This window comes from Astyanax mexicanus, chromosome 9, assembly GCF_023375975.1.
Source record: "Astyanax mexicanus isolate ESR-SI-001 chromosome 9, AstMex3_surface, whole genome shotgun sequence".
Classification (NCBI taxonomy): domain Eukaryota; kingdom Metazoa; phylum Chordata; class Actinopteri; order Characiformes; family Acestrorhamphidae; genus Astyanax; species Astyanax mexicanus.
In genome coordinates this window covers 24169068-24187397 of record NC_064416.1, presented here as the reverse complement: position 1 = coordinate 24187397, position 18330 = coordinate 24169068, and the positions used below count along the sequence as shown (strand labels likewise).

The following is an 18330-nucleotide window of genomic DNA, read 5'->3' as shown; positions in this document are numbered from 1 at the left end:
GGAGCTTAATGAGAGCTCTCAGCCTTAAAGAGTGTTGTTGTCTTCAGGGAAAGATGAGAAAAGGAAGCAGGGCTTCAGCGATTAGCCATAGGATTGGTGTGATGGATGCCTTTAATTCTGCTTGGCAGTATGTTGTGAGCCAACGCCAATGGTTAAATGGGAAACAGGATCATGTAAGTGTGCTCACAGTTGTGTATGTAGGCTACAGTGTAAAGCAGAAGTAATAAAGTAGAAAGGAACAAAGGAAGATGAAGAGTGTGTTGGTATATTTGCAAAAACTTACACTAAGCCGAGGCTTTTTCTTTCTGTGCTGTCGTGGAGAGCAAATACAGATCCTTGTCTTTCCTAAAAGTCAAGTTATCAATTAATTAGTTTAAGCTGAACATAGTCACACTGTCAGTCATAGAGTGGAGCTGAAAAACTTAAAGGATGACAGATATTATTATTGCAGTCTAATCAATAACTGTGAAAAACATGGGACACTTCTGTTTCGTAGAAATGAAGCGAAAAATTGTCTGTCATATTGTTGGGCAGAGCTTGACTCACCTACTATTTGATAGACCCACCCTTTTCCCCCAGACCAGGTGTGTCTCAGACTGCCCTCATTGAGCTTACAGTACAGAGATAAGCAGATTTTTCCCCTTAATACCCAGTTTTTTTCAGTAAAACAGTAAAAGTTCAATTCATATTTGTCATAAAAAATATGGGGATGAGCAAAGCTTCAAGTCATACTGCAAGCAGACAGCAAAGTTGTGTTGTCTATGTTTTCTACAGTCACTGAACCCGACCACGTCATTTTTGCTGATAATATCAACTGATGTGGCAGTCCCATAGATCAGAACTAGCAAAAATATTAATATATTGTAAACACTAATGCCTTATTTAATGACTTATACATCAGATGGGCTAGACAAAATGCCTAAAATGCCATTATAGTAAACAAAGTAGCCATCTGTTAGTCAGTAACTATACATTGTGTGACAGTGTAACAGTGTAAATGTACTAATATTTATCATATTTGTGGGACAGTGTTAATATGTTAATATTTAAATAAAGAGCTAGGAGGCTTTTACCTTGATGTCAAACCCTATGCGGTGTGCCTTGCACATCTGGAAGAACACACTGTAATGGACCATAGACAGGTTGGTATGAAACAGTTTGCTACTCATCACTGCAAAACGGGAGGTCACTGAGAGCTGATGAGAGAACAAAAAAACAAACAAATTAGAAATACTAGCTTAACTGCATGGTTTGCATGATTGGGAAACTTTTATTAGCAGAGTACCCACATAGAAGCTTCAAAACACATTCATATACACTAAATAAGGAATTTATAAAGCAATACTTCAATATTTTTGAATACTTTGTCATTACCCGCAACATGACTTAAGCCAGCTAATTAAATAAAGGAGGCTGTATTGACAGCATGTGTAAATGTTGAATTTTCAAGACATTTTAGTGACATTTGTATGAATGCTATAAATAAAATCGAGAGCAGTTAATTTATTTTCATATTTTTCTTTGTCCATTCTGATCATTGTATATACCACAGCATGTTCATTGAAATCTGCTTAATAAAGATTTTATAAATGGAAGCTATGCTACCGTTTTAGTTTGCAGAACTCTGAATCACCTATAGAAATACGCCTCTGTATTATGAATTCTACATTCTGTGAGAACAATGCTTTATGACAGTGGTATAAGTGAACCACAGGCCCATCTTGTTAGTTAAAGGGCATTAAATTCCTGAAAGAGACCAAAAATCAGGTCTGTATAAGAGAGGGAGAAGGTATGTTATATTATAATATTATTATTTTAAAAATAAATTTAAAAAGATGTATATGTTTTGTTTCATGTATTTTGTATAGAACAGCTTATGTCATGTTAAGAACTGCATAAGCTATTCGTAAAAGTCTTTATAAATCTATTATTTGTGCTTATAAATGTGTCATGAAGTCCCTTTGTACAGTAGGTTCCCTTTAAATATAGCTTTCTTGCATGATTTTATGTTTTACACTGCTTCCACACAATTGGCTGATTAAGTGATTACATAAATGAGCATGTGTACAGCCTTTGAGTGTTTATAAGATGAGATGACTCCAAAATGTGCTAATGTATGCAAGCATGAAAGTACCGAACACATTATGGTAATAAATAGAATTACTTATACAATTGATTAATCATACAAAAAGTCATTCTATTCTTCTTGAACGGTAAATTGAGCTTATATGATGCCAGTAGAGTCAGCGTGGCCAGGGCTGCAGACTAACTTGGGGACTTGCGGGTGCAGTTAACAGATACGTTGCCTATGTAAAGCAAAGTTTCAGAGGCTCCAGTTCCCACGAATGGAGCGTGTTTGTCTCTCAGTGGTTGCACAGGGCACTTGGGAGAGCGAGTCCTGGATTGTTGGGTTAGACCACAATAGAGGACAGAGAGGTGTCCTCTGCAAGCCAGCCACGCTCACAGCAAGAGCAGCTAAATGATGTGTCTGAAAGCATGCTACAGGAGCTGATTAGTTGAGAGTGGCAGGACTCTGAGGACTCGGAGCAGGCGTGAGGCATATTCTCTCTGACAGAGGTAAGGCAGGAGCAGCCGAGCCCGATCGCACTCTGGAGAGGCTGAATGATTCTCTCCGATAGAGCTGCGCTTTGAGCTGTCAAAGGCACTGTCCTTGCCCAACAATAAAAAGCCTCTCCAGCGGGGACTTAATTGTGTTTGTAATATTCAAGCCTCAAATGATGGCCACAGCTAGAGCCATTAAGGAAAAGCAGGGTCTGCAATGCATTGCATTGCTGAGCCACGTACAAACACACACACACACACACTCTAAATGAATGTTTGATAAAATAATACAAGTCGCAGATTAACAAGCGTAAACTCGGGTTTGCCGCTAATAAAGGGAGTCTATTGTTTAGGGGGCCAGCATCAGGTTGATGAGGTGCTCAGGCATGCATACACATGCATAATGAATGTTGTATGAATTATTAATGGGTTGATTATTTAGGCTCATCTATCAAAATAATAATGAATTCACCATCTAAACACCAATCAGGTCCGAAGCGTAATTACAGGGTTTAGTTGTATTTAACAAAAATAAAACAGCAAACCTTTGGCTGATCAATCTTTCTAAATGCGGTGATATATTGAGATAATATCCTGTTCAGAGGACTGTTATTGCTCCCTAGTCCACTCACTGGCAACAGATGTAAGATAATCACATTCTTGTACTACAAAGGTACCTTTAACAATCCAAATATCATAGACACTGCACCTGCACTTTGAGTTCTGTGTGCTGAGGCTATTTGGCCATGATGGATCAGTGGCTCGGCTGAAGCTTTTGTCCGTAATGGCATTTTTTCTCGTATATTACTTATACTTTTCTATTTTAAGTACTTCTGAAACCAAAACTATAACACTTTTACTTAAAAAACATTGTCTACAGAAGTATTTTAAACCCCATTATCTATACTTCTACCTAAATAATGTATGCAAATACTTTTGACATATTTGGTGGGGCCTCCTGCATTGAATGTAGATGTGATTTCTGTACGTATGAACATTTCTAGCCAAGCCAGAAGCCGCTGGTCATGATCGTTATCATTTTCAGTGGACAGTGTCGTGGGTGGTAAAGTCTTCCACAACACTGTGGCTTTAAGAGCATTAAATGCTCCCACAAATTTAAAAATAGAATGTCCTATGCATCTGGCACCCACTATCAGGCTTCACTTATACATGATAAATTCAATAAACAGTCTAAATATAACTTTTTAATTATGATTTTCAATAAAAACATTGAAAATCTGAGATTTAAAGAAATTGTTTGGCCACTGACAACTGACACATGCTCCCCTTACTTTAAATGCATCCAAGACATGTTTGTTGTCTCATTTCCTTCTTAGTTCTGCCCTCTATGATATATGTGATGTGTAATATATGAGGCCACTGTGCCAATATAGGTTCATCTAGGACTACATTTTTACACTAACAAGTTGACTTACAACTCAAGTAAATTAAATGGACAAAAGTACAATTCATATATAAAAGTAGTACATTAAATCCTAAATTGTGTCTGTACATTTGGTTCTGTTGTTTGTCCAGGTAACTGGTAAGGGAAGAATATAGTGAAGGATGTAAGTATTACAGTATTACAGCTTTAGGTGCTTTGTGGCGTGCAGAGGCCTTGCTGTTGATGACTAGAGGAGGAACTTCTAGGCATCCGGTGCGGCAGTTCAGCGTTCCACTGGTCATAAACAGCATCATCTGGGTCATGGCCAACTGGTTACTGTAACCAATGTCCAGATCAACTGCCCACACCTAGACACACATACATAATATTAGCATTTACACAATTATTTTGCAGGTAATGTAAAAATTGTTAGTAGTATTTAGTAGAACTAGTTCGTTATTTTTTAAGTACTATTTGAATAAGCAATGTTCACCAACTTAAGGACTCCCACAAGCATGTTGCATAAACTGAGCACTACAGCAATAGAGTTCTTTGTATTTATGCATGAGTGCAAGCCTGTAAGCATGAGAACGAGAGAGAGAGAGAGAGAGAGAGAGAGAGAGAGAGAGAGAGAGGGTGTCTGGTGTGAGCCAGTATAACAGTGTGTCTACAGCCTGACGGGCTAGTCTCTCCACATCTGTATGGTTAATGGCATCATTATAAGGATATTAAGGGGTCAAGCCCTGTTGTGGCCTTATGCTTAAACAGGGCTAATTTTCCCTGATAATAATCTAATAGCTGTGCCCCTCTTCAAACAGTGGGAAATAAATCACCAGTGAAAGAGTTGTTAATAACTAAGTGGCAGTTGGCAGCCTCTCCTGCCGTCTCTATTTGTCAAGCTAAACGCTCCTGCCAGGAAATGCAAATGGCGGCCTGGCTCCTGAACCCGGCCTCCGACGCCTTTAATCTGGCCTCACCAGAGCTGCACTGCACTAGCTGTCTCTTTTCACATGCTTAAATCCAACCTACATCCACTCTATAGTTAAGGACAGACCTGAGGAAATATTCTGTCAGTGTTTAGAGTGATACTAAATTAAAAAGAACTGTGATCTAAACATAATCTATGTGTTTCACTGCTGGTTGTATTGTGCATAACAATGTATGTGAAAAATTAACACTAAATTTATCTGATTTGTATTATGTATCTACACATAAATATTAAGAATCTTACAATCTCAAAAATAGTGTGAGGAATGATGTGCTTTGCTTTTTTAATGGTTCATTTGTTTTTAAAATAATGTAATTGCATTATTATGCTACTATATTTTCAATATATCAGTGTCACAATAATAATCACAATAGTCATAATTTCAGTAATATTATTTTTTAGCACAGTTAATTTAAAATATTTTACAACAATTGCGTTAAAAATGATAAATGTCCAGCCAGATTTATAATATAATTAACAATGTTACTAACAATAGACACATTTTACTTGTGCCATATAGTACATATAGTGTGCCATACAGTAATGATGACTGTGGTTTTATGTATTTTATATATATTTTTTCTAAATACTTTGAGAATAAATGTTTTAAATGATTCACAATTTTTTTGTTCAAAGTCAATTTTATAGTAAATTTTTCACTTACTACTCAGAAACACTAGGCATTATAAATATTTTGTCTTTAGAACTTATTCTGGATGTTTTAGAATTTCCACAGTCATTTTAGTAATAAGATCATTTGGCCTGGTAAAGAGAGCGTTCAGTTTGAAGCTCGCTTAACCATTTAAGAATCAAGAATCTTTGTATTAATAAGATGTCTTTGGGAAACTTGTTCATTATGATTTTTTTTATTAACAAAAATCTGTTTTGTTGTTCTCTATTGCACTTTTTCTTTAAAAAAAAATTGTTTCTTAAAAACGAATGGTAAATATTCCTAAATAGCCACACTGCCACTCTGGTCAGCTCAAAATAATGCAACAATATAAAGATAAAGATTTAGCTTTAAGTCTTGCAGTGAACCCAGAACTGGTGAAGCAAGCAAGCTGATGGCCCGGCCTGTGTTTCATTCCGAATCGATCTCAGCATGTTTCCTGTCTACAGTTAATACCGGGGTTTGTGTGATGGGCCAGGCTCCAGAGAGCCATTTAGCCAGTCTGTAAGAATCACCCAGGCCTGCCTCATTGTCAGCCTCCACAAAAGCGTCTGATATATACGCCCGGATTGTACCTGTTTTCTATAGCCCCTTTGCTTTCATTAAAAGCTGCAATCCTGCAGCTGAGCCTCCCCCTGCACACAATGTGAGCCAGGCCTACAAGGGCAAACACATGCGACCTCCACCCCAACTCCCCCCCCCCACCCCCCCACCCCCCACCACCACCTCCTTTTAAAAAAATTACAGCAGCTTTTAGCAACAGGTTTGAATGTAAATTGATGTTCGAATAGAGGCAGGCTTGCTCCAGTCTGGCTCCACCGTCTGCTTGCACGGTTGAAAGAGATGTAATGTAATGCCCATAATTCTGTCTGAATTTTGTGAACTGTGCATTCTCAAGCAAGGTGCAGAGAATCAAAATTCATTTCGTGCATTTTTATTGTGTAATAATGATATTCAATATCACTGGATCCCTCCAGCAGAAAATCATTAATTATGTTTTCACAGAGGAAAAATTATAATGATAAAAATGCTGAATGAATTGTGCTTTACATACCAATCAAATCCATTTTAAAAGGTGAGTTTTTTTTAACAGCTTGAAAACACAAAGCACAATGGTGAGGCAGGGATGTCAGAAATTCACATCTGTCAATTTTTTGAGAAATTCATTGTAATCATATAGTCCAAAGTGGAGTTAAAGTCTAGCAGGCCTTTGCTTTGTTAAGATGCCACTGGTGTGTGCATAACCCAAGAAGATCTCTCCAATAAAGCTCCCCACGAATGTGAGAGTTGCAGCAGTGGCCCACATTGTGGGCTGTCTTGGCGTGCAGCGGTCGCTTCTTCAGGGGGCTTTAGGATCTGCCAGCCCTGAGTAAATGTGTTCAGTCTCTAAGCTGCTTTTTACAAGCTCTAATGCCCTGTACACTGGAGGAGATCAGACTGAGGAGCTCCCTCCTGCCCGCGTGTGTCCGACTGCACAGCCACTCCAGAAGGGCAGTGCACACACCACTGCTCCAGCTTTCTATATACCCAGCCTTAACAACTCTCAACAGAGATCTCAAACATTTGGAAAATAGCAGTGGGTTTTGACTAGAGCCCCTTTGCAATGCTGACAATTACACCAAGAGTACATTATTCTGCCCTCTAGTGGCAATATGTGCTGGATTAAATACAGAGAGGAATATTGAGAGCAGACAAATGCACTTTTGAAGCATTCCTGCAGAACTATATCAGTAGATATCATTGTATTTTAAATTGTCAATTGTATTTTAATTCATTCAGTTATATTATAATATTTTTTTTCTGGTGAGTGAACAAAGTTAGATATGCCCTTTCCCTCTACATGACCTATACTAAACAATTTACCTCATAAAATAGAACAGTTATAGGTAATTTGACACTTTATTAAAATGGTAAAATGGAAACAATCAAATAGACACACCTAAATATATAGAAATATTTAAAAATGATTTATTTTTCTCTGCATATTGCCTCAAAACTATATTTTTTCTTTTAAATAAATAAACTGAGAAAACCTATTGATTATGTATTTTGGATTCAAACTAAAACAAATTTGATGAGTGAGAGTTTGTAGGATTTTCTATCTCTAACAAACAAACACACATTAACGTTACATTAATTAATTAATTTCAGAGCTGCAAAGTGGTGTTCTGTGTATTGTGTTCTACTAAGAAGCCTTATTGAGAGTATTCTTTGCTCAGTCAAATACATAGCATAATCGTTTCAGAGCAGTAACCAGCTCATTCATTGTAGTTATTAAATATAACATCTTAAATGTTTAGTGAAAAGCCTGCCTTTTTAAAACCAGTGTATGAACAACTCTGAAATGTACAATAGATATGATCAGTAAGGTCAAACTAATGCATTTTTTTCCCACTTCATTCTCCTTCAGATTCATTGTCTGATAGCCCTTATCCTACTAGCGACAATTTCCTTCATTTATGTTCTTATGGATGCAAGACAATGCTTGACACTTGGCTTAAATTAAATTGCAGTTAGCTTCTATTGGTTGGCCAGCTTTTGTGTAGAACCTCTCACAGAGAATCTTAAGTGGACATTTATACTGTTTTATAACTCAACAGCTAACTGTGCAAAGTACAATAAAACCATCTGCTCTTTTAATCAAACTAAGTAGTGAGAAAATATGTTAACCCTTGGAAACACATATGAAGCCTGTGTTTATTATTTATTTACAAATCCTAAAGCATAAACTAAAGTAAACATTTATTTTACCTTATCTTGTGGCATCCCACAGTTTTATATTATGATATATTAATAATATTATGCTATATTATCATACAGGGTCTTAAAGGGCTTAAAGGAAAAATCTGGTGTGAAATGAACTTGGTATGTAGTTAAACATTATAATGAGTACAGCCTTTTGCAGAATAGCCCAACTCGGTTTACTCCTGCATTCCTAAATACTGTGACTTTAGTCGATGCTCCCAAAAGGCAGTGCAGAGATAAAATGCACAGGAAGCTTATTAAAAAAGACTGTGTATATACACAGGAATTTTGAGGTCCTTCTCCTGGCACCACCATCTTGAAATTAAGTCACGATAAGTCGACTGAAAAGCACGAAAGAAGAGGTAGGATAGGGGAACATATTTTAAAATTATGCATGAATTCCAGCAGTAGCTGGAAAAATCTCTATAATATTCATGCATTTGCACAGAATAAAATGAGCAGCGATATGCCCCTATCACTAGAATTGTAAGCCTGCTGGGAGCATATGCCAAAAGTGCTGTATTTTGGAATGCTGGAGGTGAACAAAGGTGGGCTATTCGACAAACACTCGTACTCGTTATCATATTTAACTACACCCCACTTAATTTCACACCATATTTCCCCTTTAAACAAGTTGCTTTATTCGTGTACAATTTTGAAACATTTACAAAAACAGTTCTTTGGCTTTGAACCTCAAAAAGACGTTTATGGTTAATGAATGAAGCTGTAAAATTTCAAACTATAAAATGTTGCATTTGGTGACTAGTCACAAGGACTGCCACTGTGTGTCTGAGGAAGTGAGAGACAAACTGGAACGTGGCCGGGGTGTTGCAGGGTCAGAGGCCAAGGTCTTAAACGGGGAATTAGTTTATTGACACAATAAGACCTGACAGTTTATTAGATGGCCTTTTGCCACATTAGCTCCTCTCTCCTTCGGTCACTCTCTCTGCTTCACAGTTCCCAAGGGAACCCTGCAAGAGCCATCCATCTACCCAATAACATCCCTTTCCTTAACACAGTAAATTGAGCACTCACACCAGCAAGGTGAGAGCCGTAATGGCAGTAAAGTGTTACAACCTCTAACCAAATAGAACCACATGTCCGATCTCATCCCAACAGCTTCTGGATGGGGCTTTGTTTCCTCTAAGCTGTAAAATCGACTGTTGACACTGACGAGTCAATCTAAGTCTGAGTGCCGTTATGTTCAGTTGAAGGATCGACAGAGGTGAGTGTTATCAGGTGTGTGCACTGTTAACCACTTATGACTCGAGCAGAGGGCTGGTTTTAGTACCTTAAATGGACAATGACCCCCAAACTTGTGAGAACATTTGTTTATGCTATTAGATAATAATGCTGGGTGAATAATCTAAGAAGATTCTGAAGTTATGTCCTGTATGTTTGACAAGGTTCTACTTTAACCTGCTGTTCCAGAGTACCAAGCTCCAGGAAGGTGACCAGGTCCAGAGACAAGTGGCCCAATATGTGGCGCTGATGGCAGGCCTGGCCTACACGCATGCAGATAGAGTGGAGGGTGTGTTGGCAGATGGAGGTTTGAGGCATGGAGCAGCCTACCACCTGCATAGAGCCAGGTTCATGCAGCTGGTCTCCACATGACAGCATGTGCACTTCTCCTCCTGGCTCCACCAGAAGATCCACAGTGAGACATGTTACACTGTCCGAGGGAGGATAGGCCTCGACTGTGCCACCTACAGATAGAGAATATTGGTGGTAACAGTGGAGGACCTTCAGCGTTTTTTGCAGGTAAGCTACTATTCTTTTAGAAAAGAATAACACATAGACACATACATCCTCTAAGAAAACAGAAGGAATCAACTGTCAGGACTGAAGGTTGGTGGGTAGTCGTGCCAGACTTTGATTGTGTGACATCTTCAGCTACAAGTCCCATTTTTGTCTTGGTGAAGATGACCAACTAATCTGTGTTTGAAGACACAGTGATCAGTGCCCAGATCAATGGTTTGAGAATGGCTTGAGAATGCCTGGTGCCATGGTATGTGGTGCATACAGGCAAACTGACAGTCCAACATTATGTTAATGAGGTCCAGCAAGGTCCAGTGCTCAGAGAATGCCCACATACTGCTGCTGTCTCAAGAACTTGCCTTGAAGACACAAACACTATGTATACTACACAGATGAACACTCGGTGAAAACAAGAGCACTTAAAAATGAGTTTCTTTGATTTTACCAAATTAAAAACATCTGGAATATAATCAAGAGGAAGATGGATGATCACAAGTCATCAAACCAAGCTGAACTGCTTGATTGTTTGCAAAGCAGTGGGTAAGACTGGTGGAGGAGAACATGCCAAGATGCATGAAAACTGTGATTAAAAACCAGGGTTATTCCACCAAATTTTTGAACTCTTTTGAAACTTTAAACTTGTTTTCTTTGCATTATTTGAGGTCTTAAAGCTCTGCATATTTTATGTTATTTCAGCCATTTCTCATTTTCTGCAAATAAATGCTCTAAATGACAATATTTTTATTTAAAATTTGGGAGCAATGTTGTCTGTAGTTTAAAGAATAAAACAATGTTAATTTTACTCAAACATATACCAATAAATAGCAAAATTAGAGAAACTGATAAAAGAGCTGTATATGTCTGTATACACACTATGTCTGTATGTGAAGCTCAATGAATATGAGTATGAGTTGCCCATATAAGTCTACATTTTAAATCATGTATTGTTTCTGGTAGCCTTTATCTTCCTCCAAACAGCAATTCAATCTGACACAGTTCCTTCAGTGTGCAACACTTTTTGCAAGCTGAAGATGAGTGTAGTAAATGTTCACCTTCTTTAAGAAAGTGCTCAAGAAAGGAGATCCAGCTGGGATAGCACGATGTGTTGAACAGCTTAGCATGGGAGGCCAGAAGAGCAGGTACTTCTTCCTGAAATTTGATCAGCACTGGTTCCTGTGTAAGAAAGAGATAAAAGAACAAAAATAAAAGAGCTGGCATGATACAACTTTTACCTTGAGAACCTGCCGATACGATATGGATATGATACCAACTTAAACTAAGCTGTTAGTAATCAGTAGTAAATATCTGGATGTATTTGGCCATCTATATAATAATGCCATGATTAAACTGTGAAACAAATATTTTACCTTTCTAAAAAGACAGGTACATACATTATTTACAGATACTTGATGACAGGTCAGTGCCATTGCTACCCTACTGTTTCTAATGATTAGTGTATGTAAGCTATAGATACAAGACAGCTGAGTTTTAGGCTTAAGCATTTGCGTGATCATGTATGCTAATGAATTATTAAATTTGACTTTTCTTTTTGATAATCAATCCAGTGTTATTGGCGAGTATTGGATAAACAGATTGAAAACACTACTAACAGCTTGGATAGTTCACAACTGCAGAAAAAATAGTGCTTTGAATGTACCTGATTAAAATCTTTTAGTTATTTCTAGTGCAATTATCCCACCAAATCCAAGTATCCTGGAAATCCATTATAGTTTTATAGTCCCTTATATCTAAATATGTAAAAACTGTACAGGGCATGTGTATGACCCCATGTCCTCACATTGTACATAAACAAGTATGTGAGTGTGCAATGATTGACATCTAGTTACTCGAGATTCACAGTGGCCTAATGGCTTTAATTGAAGGCAATAGTAACTGAGCCCTGACTGCACCTGCCCCCAATAAGAAGTCCGGCCACGGGCAAGCAGATAAATACCTATGCAAGCTGATCAATCAGTGGGATCAATCAGGGACAGTTACTGATCAATACAGCCCTTGTTTCAGTAACTAGAAAAGGCCATAATGGCTTTGGCACTTGATTATGTTGTTAATTGCACAGTTTGACTTTCTGTGAGTGGTTGTTAAAACCCATTGGTTACTGAACGGATAGTTCACCAGAGCTCTGAAAGCTGAGTGAAACAGGGAAAGACACTAAAATGAATTCCCTGCATAAGCTGTGCTTAACGGAAATGCAAATAAAATAAAAGAAAAGCCATGGAAGAAGTCTACCTTCAATTCTCCTCATCCTAAAAACATAAAATTAGCTAGTAAGGAGCTCACAGGAGTAATGTAGATTATAATGACATAAAAATGTGATACGATGGCATATTATAATGAGAAATTGAGAGGAACCCAAACATCCATCTCTGTAAAATCCTTTGCATTGCTTGAAACATCAAGCACCTAAACCAAATGTGTTACAACTAACTCCACTCTGGCAGGCGTGCAAAAACAGAGATGAGGAGTTTTGAAATTCCAGTCATGAAACAGCCATCATCATATTCAAGTACTGTAAGAACCAGGGTCAATCGCTGCACAGTGATTTCGCCCCGCCACAAGCCATAAAGCACACAATGGTGCGGCAAAAAGTGTGAGGAAACGGCCCCCCGTTCCCCCCGAAAGAGCACGTGCACTCCGAGAATTTGCCAATGCACTTTCGCGCGAACAGCAGGGTAGCTGGGAAAGCGCGCAAGAGGAATTTTTTGCCATCCTTTATTTCGACTTAAACTGCAGGCTGTGCTGTGTGAGAGGATTCGGGCCTTGCTTGGCTTCCACATAAAGATGAGCGATCTGACAATAGATAAATAAAACAGATATACACTGGCTGATTGCTGTTTGATCTCTCCATTACAAAGCACAATGTTTCCAGGGAACATTTTATTTTATAGGATATTCAACAGCAGCTGTGACAATGAAGCCTGACTTGTTTCGTATTCATGTCATTTTTTCCCCCTTTTCCTTTGCTCTGAACTACAAACGGCTGCTTTTTTGGGACAAACTTTGGAACAAAGTTTTCTAAGCCTTTTATCCACAAGAAATAAATAAAACAACAAGCAGAGAAATACATTTGTCCATCTGTTGATGCTATTAAGTATAATTTCCCTTTGTGTGTAATGACCCGTGTGCCTGCAGTATGTGAGAGTGTGTAGTGTGTAATGTATAGTTCATATGGCTGCATCCAGCCAATGAATAGGGTGAGATCTGCTCGTCTTTAAATCCACTTTCCTGAATGAAGTGAGAGCTGAGAGGCCTACTCCAGGCTGGGATGATGTGCCTCAGGACGTGGGCCTCCTATACACCCCTCAAATCTTTCATTATACACCCTGCAGCCTCCGCTCTAGCCTCGGGGTGACTACAGCTGGTTGTTATTCTAAAGGAACAAATGGGCTCTCTAGTATCTGTTATTCGCCATGCATTTAAAGGATTCTAGCAGAATCAATAATTAAACAATGCACAAAATCTGGCGAATAGCGGGACATTGCCATGCGGCTTTGCACAGCTAAGCCTGACAGGAAAGATTACAGGAGCTACAGTACTAAAAAATGTTTCCCCAGAGATTAGACAAAGCATGTAGATTTTTTTGCATGTGTACATGAAATGCATTTTATTGATATAGTTAATTAATATACATATACTGTCTGTTTAGAATTTGGGAATGGAAGCAAAATATATGCTTAGGGAAAAGAATACATTATTTAAAAATACTATATCATTTAGAACAAAGCAATTACAATCTGTTGGTAAAATGGATAGCTTTAGAGTCAAAAATTCAAAATGCAGACAAGAAAAGCTATATCATAAACAGCATGCAAATATTCCAGCATAAAAACATATCACTTCATGTTTAGCGAAATTCATGCTTCCGGCACGAGAGGCACTTAAATCAGAACAAGCGAATTAACGCTGAATGAATACAAATCTGTAGAAAATGGATGAAATGCTGGAGTAACCTCTGCGCTCCCCATGCTGTTAGCAGGGCTTGCCATTGATTAAAAGGCTGAAGTGGTGAAATAAAGGCCAGCACTGGCTTCCATATGGCCCTGGAGCCCTAAGGGTGCAGGGCCAGCTCATCAGGCCCCAGCTCTCTTGCCTCTCTCAGGGACCCCAGCTGGTGAAGAGCACCCCCCCCCCTTCCCATTTAAACCTCCTTCACTTGCTTTTGCCATAATGGAGCTTGGCTGGGCCTCAACCGCTTACCCCTGTAATTAACAGCGCCAGTGCCGCCACAATTACAGCCCCTCGCTCTGCCTCCGTGTGAATTAGGGACTGAGCTAATTGCTGGGAGGCAGGGCGCTAGGCCTTTTCCTGTCCCTGGGACAGAGGAATGAAGAAAGGATGGAATTAAAGAAACAAAAAAAGGCTACGGCCAGGTTTTGCTTTCAGCCCTTATAAGCATATTCTTGTAATTAGTTTACACAAAGCTTACAGTTTAATGGCAAAACAAAGTAATTAATGCGTGACAGAAAATCAAAAGCTCCATTATATGCCTATAATGGATAAAGAGCAGAAGCCAAGGGAGCCACGTGTAGCATTAGACGCATATCAAATCAATGCCTAGCTGATTAGCAAATGCACTTTATTGTATTAATGAGATTTAGAATAAAAACCAATATGTTAACTCTTAACCATTTACAAGACTTACTGTTAATTTTAGGCTGATTTTAAGCCTAAAACATATTGTCCCATGGAAGCAGACTTCACTCAAGCTCAGATAATTCATGTTGCGTTAAAATGAGCACAAGATAACATGATAACACCTTACAATTTGTACAGATATGGGCATTCCCAAACAGTCCTCTGAGGTAAAATTTCATGATTTATATACTGTTATACCATGACTGTTGTTTAATGTGTACATTGAAAGTATTTAATAAAACACTGACTTATAAAAGCAAAAACAAAGCACTGCTATTGTTGAAGAACAAATACAATGAACATAAGTTAAGATAGGGATGGTTTGTGTAGGCTAAAAAAGTAGAAGTATATAAATGTGCTTGAAAAATCAATCTGCAAAGATCCTACCTGAGCCCAGGCCATCCTCCAAAGCTGTGGTCCGTGACGCCGATATTTCTGCAGAGCCCAGGACCGGAAGCTCAGATGAGAAACATCACAATAGGCTGTGCCACGGCTGCCAAATTCTCCATCCATCTTAAACAGCCAGCGTTGCACCTCCAAATGATCTGTCATCAGCTGTGCCAGACACTCATACAGCTGAATGAAAGTCAAATGATACAAAACACTGAGTGTAAATAGTTGACAGAATAGTAAAAGAATCATAGATTTCTAATGTGATACAAATGATTGGTTTGTGGATGCACTAATAAAAGTACAGTATGTGCAGAACAATAAGCAGAAGTTTAGAATACATCTGCTGCCATGTACACCTTCTGATGTGACATATATTTATTAAACTGAAAGGATTAGATATTGACTGACTTTTTCATTATGTGAACATCTCTGAAAGAACTGTGTGCTCTAATTTACCAGCAGTCCTATCATGAACTTTACAGCGTGTGTGGTATGGTAGGTTTTTCAGGCTAGCAGACCTGCTGAAGAGTGTATATGTCACCGTGTCCCGGTGGCACGCTGACCCCAGCACTAGTGAAGATCCTTCTAGCTCCAGATTTGGTGCCATAGAGCTGGGCCACAGCAGGCTCTGGACCCAGCACTGGCACTCCCAACTCATCAGCCACGGCCAGGTCATCCATGTGGGGGACTCCGCTGACTATGTATGCATGTTTGCCCTGGATCAGGTCCTTTATGCGGCGCAGTGTCCGTGGGCTGTACTTCAGCAGTGTGGAGACACACATATTGTGGTTCTGGAAAAGAAAGAGAGAGTGATTTTAATGGTACATGATATTTATCATGGTATTTTCACATTCAGAAAAATGTTTATTTGCAGTGTCGGATTTAAAATAACTGCTACCCAAAAAGTGTCCCATAAGTAGCAGAGTAAATTTTAGGTAATATGTGTGATATTTATCAATTAAACAGGAGAAATTATACTCCTAAGTGTTAACTAAGCAATAAGCTTTGATATGATCAGAAAAGTAAATTGTGTATCACAATCACAAAATTATTTCGTATTGTCCACCCCTACAAGACTGATTATATGTTATATTCTATTATAGTATCCTAATGTTATCCAAAACCTGGTTTAAATTAGATGCACAACCTCTTTATGTTGAGATAAATAATTTACTCAGTTGTCTATAACATTTGTACAGCACTGTAGTTCTTATCAAAGTTATTTTCAAAGTTCAGGAATGTCACCATCAGTAATAAACACAAAAAAGACAAATACACTATACATTTACCCAAACAAAAAATCTCACAGGTTTTTGTGTACATAAATAACTGTCCCTTCCTCTCCCGTCTCTAAGGTCTGAGTTCACCCTTTTGTCTGTTGCTGTAATTTATGAGTGTGTACACACTCACCGGGCCCATTAGGAGCAGCCGGAGGGGTCGTGACCTCTCCTGTACTCCGGCAGGTTCAATTGATAAAAGACAGTGGCCCCTGCGCTCCCTCCCGCAAGTCTTTCCCACACGCTAAGCGATGGGCTCCTTGGGACTCGCACTAATTACTCCACATCTGTATTTATTTGATCCGTGTGGAGTTGTCCCTTCTGTCACTGGCATGCCGCGCTGGCAGCCTCGACGAACAGTGATTCATCCCGCTGACACGTCTGGCAGAGTTTACACACGCCGGTGAGCCGGGGAATCGATAGGGAAAAGGGAGGACGACAACCTGGTGCCCGCACGCTTAACTGCGAGCTAGCGGCAGGCAGTAAATAAGGCTGTAATGCAGGCTGTTTGTGGAGAGGTGGGCAAGGCCGCTTACACTGTATTGATATGCAGTAAAGACAAGGAGTTAGATCGAACATGCACAGGGCCAAGCTTGCTAAGCAGCCCTTTGTTTAATCAAGGCCTGAGCCCTCTGCTATTAGATATTGGATTGTGCTGTACATTGTAATACAGGCTCTGGTATCTGGCTCAGATGATTTGCAGGAGCAATTAAAACAAGACAGTAACCAAAGAGCTAACCTTTAACCTGAATAAAAGCCATAGCAGCAATTCATTAATTATTTACTTTTTAATCTAATGTCCTTATTTATTTATACACATTTCATAAGTACTTATAAATTGTTAATAAATGGATACATTTTAAAACCATCCTCCAGGATGAATATGAGAAAAACAAACTTTATCAGCAGGATGTTGATATATATTCTCTTCATGTAACATAACCATACAGTGAAGATTCATTCCCCCTAATGAACAGATACAGGGAAGTGTGGCCTATTAAATACTAATAAAATGTTAAGTATAACCAGTGCAATTTTAGTAATTATTTCTTATTCCAGAGCAGAGTGTTGAAAAATATGTTTCTATTTGGTTTATACAACACATTTCAGAGACGGCAAAAATATTTTCATGCCCGCTTCATTTTCTAAGCATTTCCACGATGATCGGTGAATCAATAGGAATATTTCCTGGAATACATTTCTTCAAATTAAGTCACATTTAAAGTACAGAAGGAATTTACCAATTTACTGATTTATTTCTTACAGTGACAATATATAAGCAGTATTGGAAACTAATGTAAAGCATACAAACTATATTGCAAAGTATAGACAATTGTTTTGCCAAATTTAATAACCTGTAATAATCCTTAATCTGATCCCTGAAGTGGAATACAGCCAAACAGTACAGTCAGTCTTTGTACTTCAGACACTTGAACAATATGTGACCCCAAATCTTGAGATCCAGTGTATATAAATGTGTGTGTTTGTGTGTATGTGTGTGTGTGTGTGTGTGTATATGAGTGCAGTGCCCCTCACAGGAAAGTGCTCATAGGCCTCTGGTGTGAGGATGGTGAAACGTTTGGCACTGCTAGCTGGAACAGCCGAGAGGTCTCCTGTCTCCACAGCCCCCTGTAGACCCAGCAGCTGAGTGTAGTAGTGTAAAAGGTCCTCTCCCAGGCGCACCGGACACACATAGATCACCTCTATGTTCTCATCTAGGGACAGCACACACAAGCTGTTTACTGCTATTTGAATGCTTTTCCACTGTTCTTCATTCTCTATTACTGTATTTGAGTTAAAGCAACGTACATTGAATTTTAAGATGGCTGCCTGGTGAACATTGGTAAAGAGGGAGAACTGGTAAAGACGGACACTTGGGTTGAAATATTTTCATGTAGTG

General features: G+C 38.8%; 1 protein-coding gene and 1 long non-coding RNA gene across 5 annotated transcripts in view; one reads left to right on the top strand and one right to left on the bottom strand.

The window, feature by feature from the left end:
* Positions 1 to 18081, top strand: part of LOC111194772 (uncharacterized) — a 101104-nt gene extending 83023 nt beyond the window's left edge. The window contains exons 3-4 of the long non-coding RNA XR_002651252.2: positions 9781 to 10110; positions 17957 to 18081. This is a non-coding gene — a long non-coding RNA (uncharacterized LOC111194772). The remainder of the gene's footprint in view (positions 1 to 9780; positions 10111 to 17956) is intronic.
* The window catches only part of iqch (IQ motif containing H), a 34277-nt gene that overhangs the window by 1308 nt on the left and 14639 nt on the right, over positions 1 to 18330 (bottom strand). Inside the window, exons 12-19 of one of the 4 annotated variants that reach the window (XM_007249149.4) lie at positions 17967 to 18145; positions 15672 to 15944; positions 15148 to 15336; positions 11160 to 11280; positions 9769 to 10055; positions 4150 to 4314; positions 1074 to 1196; positions 284 to 345 (exon numbers count right to left, since the gene is read on the bottom strand). In XM_007249149.4, the coding sequence (XP_007249211.3) occupies positions 284 to 345; positions 1074 to 1196; positions 4150 to 4314; positions 9769 to 10055; positions 11160 to 11280; positions 15148 to 15336; positions 15672 to 15944; positions 17967 to 18145 (1399 nt within the window). Of the gene's footprint in view, positions 1 to 283; positions 346 to 1073; positions 1197 to 4141; positions 4315 to 9768; positions 10056 to 11159; positions 11281 to 15147; positions 15337 to 15671; positions 15945 to 17966; positions 18146 to 18330 lie in introns of those variants that run through there. The other 3 variants (XM_049483481.1, XM_049483482.1, XM_049483483.1) reach the window with 3 other exon arrangements.